Raw genomic sequence first — 6,206 nt, forward strand, 5'->3', positions numbered from 1 at the left:
TTCCAAAACAAATATCCCAGTAATTTGGGGTTAAAGCTATTAAGGGTGTTTTGTGGTAGTTTATAGATAAAGTCGTTCTAAAACGTAAACTAGAAGGATAAAAAGCTAATGAATCAGTGCAGAGAATGACGGGAAATAGTTGCTGCTAGGGCGTGGATGTGTGTGAGTGGCTGGCGATAGGGGGTCGTGGCGTTGACATTTCCAGAGTTCTATTCTGATTGGCTCTTATTTGAAGAAGCTCATGGGTTCTTTCAACTATTAAGTGCCTCCCCATCGCTCTAAAGGACATTATAATGCAAGGGTCCTCCTTTTTGAGCACAAATAGAATTTTCTTTCATTTGGAGGATATATAGCTTACTTAAAAAATATATATTTAAAGTTGTAAGGTAGACCACATTTGTAAGGTGGACCATATTTCGCACTGGAGCGGTGCGCCATGCTCTCTCACACCGATCTCCTGGATGCTCGGCTCGGTGAGTTATCATCGCAAAACTCCGGTCTTCAACTATACTGTAAGCTGGAGCAATTTCTAATCTAACAGTATTATGAAATTAAATTGACTCATTTGTCTTTGATGTCAGCCCGTTGCATTTTAGTAAAATAATTGTTTCAAAAACGAATAATTTCAACCCTGCCATGATGTTATGTGTAAATTCTGAAATGTTGATGTTGATTAAATTGAATTTGTGAGTCAAGCAGAGGATGGATTATATGTGTAACACTTTTAGAGGACTCGGATGAATAACAATTGCCTGTAATTTGACAAACATTTTACATTTCACATCAGGGAATTAATATTTTACCCTATACAGACAAATGTATAGCTCGTTCTTCAAATGCATAACTTCAGCAATTGCTGATTGTGTTTTATCCCTCACTCAAGGGTCTCAGAGCTGTTCTCTGCAGCGCTAACTGTGTTGCCATCTCTCTCGCTCTCTCTCTCCCCCCGGCAGGGATGAAGGATGCTGCGGAGCTGCTGGGAAACCGAGACCCGATGAAGTGCCGGATGAGCGGCGGGGTGGCGGACCAGGGAAACATGGACCCTGGCCCGGACACCGTGGAGGGGGCCACCTTGCTGCCCGGGGATGAAATCCCCACAGGTGGAGCCAACCAGCCGGGCATGCCGGTAAACAGTAAGGACACTGAGAAACAGCAGCAGCAACAGCAGCATAATTCTAGTCAGACTGCGAACCAGCAGAAACAGAAGCGGCATCGAACGCGCTTCACCCCAGCTCAGCTGAACGAACTGGAACGGAGCTTCGCCAAGACCCACTACCCAGACATCTTTATGCGTGAAGAGCTGGCGCTGAGGGTCGGCCTCACCGAATCCCGTGTGCAGGTAATCCCGTGTCCTGGGGTATTGATGTTTCTTTAGATTACATTTACCCACAAAATGTCCTGTTACATTTATATCATAAACATGTGGAAACACATAATGATTAGGCTACTCATACAAACATATTTTTTTTATATATTTCTTAAAACGAATAAGCCTAAATGATATGCAAATGTGTTGGTTTTACAAAATGTGTTTATTAGCCTAACTATGCAATTCACTATTTGATATACTGTAGCCAAGAGAATGCCATTCAAATTAAATTATAATAGACCATCAACATTTTAAACAATTATTTAGCCTTGCTGTATATTTAATCTATATTGTTAGAATTAGGCTATACAAAGTGTCAATAACCCAATGAGCATAAAAACAACGTGTCCAATATGTATCAACATGTATCCAAGCAAATGTTCCACCCATATAAGAAAACAAGTAAACGTATTCTGATATTTAGCAATATGAACAGAAGAACTGATGCACAATAGCATAACATTGATTTCGTTATTTTATAGGCTAAGGGGCAGGTGATTGAAAAGTAGAAAGACACACCAGGGTCAGAAGCGTTGTCCATGGTGCTGGTGCACCTCCTCAACGCTTGCTGTTGCCCAACGTGTGCACGACTAATATCATGCCAAACCACAGTTCTACCAATGGCAGCGCTATTCCTTGTATATAATCCAGTTTAAATGAGTTTAATTGAATAAGAAACATGCTATTTTATTATTTATAATATTTACTTGATTCATTACTAAACAATACTTGTTGTTGACGCTCACGGGAGAAGCTACCCTAAAGCCATTTCTCTTTAGGGTAGTCGTTGTAAAAATAAAACTAATTTGTGGCAGTCTATATATAGTAGGTCATTTCTCAAATAATGGAGGAAAGTTCATCTTGAAATAAAAACGATGCCTTGGAACTTTCTTCTCATTCAGCAAAGCATTGTTTCTATTAAGACCTAGCAAAGTACAATTCGAAATGCACATTGAACGTCACAGAGAAATAATAATATTTTCCATAGTTTATGCACGGTGCCATAATGCTTTAGGAAACATTTATACAGGTAACCTACAAGGATGCCTGCATGTTATCAATTTGAATATATTCATTGGTTTTTGTCTCTAACCTATACCTTTAGTGCGTCAAAAACGTCATACATATTTTGACATTTATTTTAATATTGTTTTTTATTTAGAATGGCATAGTCTAGACCTATAACATAAAAATATTTGAATTACGTGGATGTATGCTGGATTTCTAAGACACTATAATAAAACCAAAAACATTTTTATCAACCTATTTGTCTTGTTTATAAATTGACGGATTATTAACCAATGATGTGAAATTCATGCAAATTACCCTCATTGTAATAAAGTATATCATTAGTCATGGCTACAATTAAGTCGTTTTTATATTATAAACAAACACTAAAGAAGTAGGAAACCAGGCCTATCTGATATCTAAACCTATATTTCTGCAAACAATGCATTAGATCTGCAGTGTAACTTCGCCCATTTGTTGCCGTCCTCTGGAATGGTCTATCAGCTACGTCTTAATAGGACGCTGTGCGAGACTATATTGTACTTTGTTAATGGAATGAGAAATTGCATTTTCTTTCCCCTCGAGTGTAATGGATTCGCTCGGCGTTTCACGGCTGGCTGAAGGGAATGAGAGCGAGATTTTAGATTTAATACAGCGGCACAGACTCCCGGACCCGTGAACACATTAATCATGCCTGGAATAGCGATGAAATCTTCATAAAGCGCTATCCATAAGACCCTACAAGTATCCTGCCACGCACTGCGTGTGTGTGTGTTTTTCATACAGAGTTTTATGATTGTTTTAACAATTATTTAAACCACTGATTTGAGTATTTTTATTACGTAAATACAGTTTTAACCACTCTTAACGTCAGACGCTGCTTCCGTGCGAAGTTGGTTTAGAACATTGTTTTAGATTCGAATTCCGTATTATAGAAATGGATTTAATCTGAACGGTCCATAAACCACAGAGATCCTGTGCAATTACTGCTCCGATATATGATGCCTACCTACACAAGGTTCAGTTTAACGCCCCTTGCAGGTCTCGAACCCACAACCACTGCTAACTACTGCTCCAATAAGGGTTAACCCATAGGCAAGGTTCATTACATTATTCAAGTTATTATTAAAGAATATGAGGACCAATTTCTAATGTTAATTTTTGAAATTGTACCTTATTTATCCAGGTTTAGTCTCTGACTAAATAAAATGTTAAAAACAAAGCTGGTAATTTGTAAGACATTTGGATATCCCTCTATATTCCCTTTCCACGTTTAGCCTATAAGAATAAATGCTATATGTTTGAAATGTGTTATGTAGCCTAACCTTTCTCATGCCCTCTTTCTTTTTCTCTCCAGGTGTGGTTCCAGAACCGCCGTGCCAAGTGGAAGAAGCGTAAGAAGACCACCAACGTGTTCCGCGCCCCTGGCACTCTGCTACCAACGCACGGCCTGCCTCAGTTCTCTGCTGCGGCTGCCATGGAGAACAGCCTGTGCTCCTTCCACGCCAACGACTCCCACTGGGCCACAGGGATGCACGGGGTGTCCCAGCTCCAGCTCCCCCCGGCCCTTGGCCGCCAGCAGGCGATGGCCCAGTCCCTTTCCCAGTGCAGCCTCGGGGCCGGCCCGCAGCACAACTCCATGGGCCTGTCCAACGGCCTCTCCTCCAATGGCCCAGGCCTGCAGTCCCACCTCTACCAGCCCCCGTTCCCCGGGATGCCCGCCTCCCTCTCCGGTCCAACGAACGTGTCAGGTTCGCCACAGCTGTGTAGCTCTCCGGACAGTGACATGTGGAGAGGGACAAGCATTGCCTCACTGCGACGCAAAGCGCTCGAGCACACAGTGTCCATGAGTTTCACTTAATGACGTTTGAAGATGACCCCCTTTGTTTAGCTTCTAGCTGTACCCCGCCATTTTAAGAAATACCTGTGTGAAGACTACTCAGGACTCAAAGTACTTCATGAGAATAACAATGAAATAGAATGGCCAGACTGGAGTCTGAGTTGTGTTCAGATGTCATAATAAAAAACCCAGATGAAGTTGGCTTGTAAATTTGGTGAAGTGGACGTGAGAAATAGGCTAATTTACCTGCGTTTCAGAATGTCTGTTTATCTTAATGTCCATTTTCCCAAAAATGATTATATCACCTACTCATAATTATATTGTAATTATTTGGCCCAAAATCCTTGTCATTTTCTGTTTTTCATTAGGTGTGGCTGTTGCACGCCATAGGAAAGTAAGATAACATGTCAGTGAATTTATTTGTTTTCTAAGCTGTTAAATGCTTTAAATTAAATTGGGAATCAAATTTCTAAATTCCACATGTACTGCATGTTTGAATGGGTCTGACGCTTGCGCAGTGAAGTGGATTTGACCCCTGAAATAGCCTATTTTTCTTCTGCTGCCTCGTTACCGAAATGCCCACTTGTTCACTTCTTATGGATTTAAGAGAATGGAAATGGTGTAAGGACTGTTATGTAGACTCTGACTCTTTTCCAATATCCACACTAGCATAGGCTACTATGAAGAAATGTACTGGTCATGCATTCTAAGTGGTATACATAGGCCTAGCAATTTTTTTGTTTTACATCTATGCTGGGAAGTGCATAGAGTGCATAAGATTGTCAGGGAGTGGTATGATTGGGAGGAGAAAACGGAACGTTTGCTGTTATTGGCAGAGAGACTTGGAACTCTCTTTCTTATTTGTCAATTACTCAATTTACCACCTGCTGATAAAAAAACTCCATTCTAACAAAACAGGCTGAAACTTCAGGCAGTCTTTTCAAACAGCCCTAACAATAATAGGTTATTTTAATAATTTTGCAGTATGATTGCAACCTAATAGTGTGGGAATATATCTAAAACACAGAGGATCACGTTTTTGACTGCACTGGGACTTTAAGAAAGAAGAGTGAAAAAGAAACAAACAAACCAATTTCTACATAATCAGACTCATCTGCATGTGTTGGCCACGTGAAAAATGGGGGTATTAACATTTATAAGACAAGAAAAGGAACCTTTAAGTAACCTGTTCTAGGATGTTTTGAGTAGATAAAGCATTCTCGTACCCACTGGTCTGTTTGTGATATGTTTTAACTTATTGTTTGTGCTTTTCTTAAATGTTTGATCTTACACCAAATTGCATCACAATGTTTCCTTGAAAGGCTTATATTAATTTATTGTAAATGGACAAATAAAATCATTTTCAATAAGTCAAATTATGATTGGTTTATGTCTCAACATTAGCCTAGTGTTAGAGAAAATGTGGGCTCCTTTGTCACATGCTTCGTAAACAACTGATGGAGACTAAAAGTGAAATGCTTACTTATGGGCCCTTCCCAACAATGCAGAAAGAATAACATATAAATAATAGAAAAATAACAACACAAGGAATATATACACAAGGAGTAATGATAACTTGGCTGCATACACTGGGCACCAGTACAGAGTCAATGTGCAGGGGTACAAGGTAATTGAGGTAGACATGTACAGTTGAAGTCGGAAGTTTACATGCACTTAGGATGGAGTCTTTAAAACTTGTTTTTCAACCACTCCACACATTTATTGTTAACAAACTATAGTTTGTACTATACTATACTTTGTGCATGACACAAGTACTTTGCCAACAATTGTTTACAGACAGATTATTTCACTTATTAATCACTGTATCACTATTACAGTGGGTCAGAAGTTTACATACACTAAGTTGACTGTGCCTTTAAACAGCTTGGAAAAATCCAGAAAATTATGTCATCCCTTTTGAAGCTTCTGATAGACTAATTGACACCATTTGAGTCAATTGGAGGTGTACCTGTGGATGTATTTCAAGGC

The 6,206-nt window shown here is 39.7% G+C and overlaps 1 protein-coding gene across 2 annotated transcripts; it reads left to right on the forward strand.

The window, feature by feature from the left end:
• Positions 1-258: 258 nt before the first annotated feature.
• otpb (orthopedia homeobox b) lies at positions 259-5,585 on the forward strand. 2 transcript variants are annotated; one of them, XM_021606788.2, is made up of 3 exons: positions 259-512; positions 954-1,339; positions 3,735-5,585. In XM_021606788.2, exons 1-3 carry the CDS (start codon positions 437-439, stop codon positions 4,236-4,238), a joined length of 966 nt encoding a protein of 321 aa, XP_021462463.1. In that variant the 5' UTR covers positions 259-436; the 3' UTR covers positions 4,239-5,585. The 2 variants fall into 2 exon arrangements, with proteins under 2 accessions (XP_021462463.1, XP_021462465.1); XM_021606790.2 differs by having other exon boundaries at positions 259-473.
• Positions 5,586-6,206: the final 621 nt, after the last annotated feature.

This window comes from Oncorhynchus mykiss, chromosome 6, assembly GCF_013265735.2.
Source record: "Oncorhynchus mykiss isolate Arlee chromosome 6, USDA_OmykA_1.1, whole genome shotgun sequence".
In the NCBI taxonomy this organism is placed as follows: domain Eukaryota; kingdom Metazoa; phylum Chordata; class Actinopteri; order Salmoniformes; family Salmonidae; genus Oncorhynchus; species Oncorhynchus mykiss.

What these genes read in the sequence shown, in the direction of transcription:
- otpb (XM_021606788.2), top strand. Translation starts at nt 437, where the DNA reads ATGCTCTCTCACACCGATCTCCTGGATGCTCGGCTCGGTGAGTTATCA. An exon ending in CTCCGGTCTTCAACTATACT is followed by an intron (nt 513 to 953) that starts GTAAGCTGGAGC and finishes TCCCCCCGGCAG; the next exon opens with GGATGAAGGATGCTGCGGAG. An exon ending in TCACCGAATCCCGTGTGCAG is followed by an intron (nt 1,340 to 3,734) that starts GTAATCCCGTGT and finishes TTTTCTCTCCAG; the next exon opens with GTGTGGTTCCAGAACCGCCG.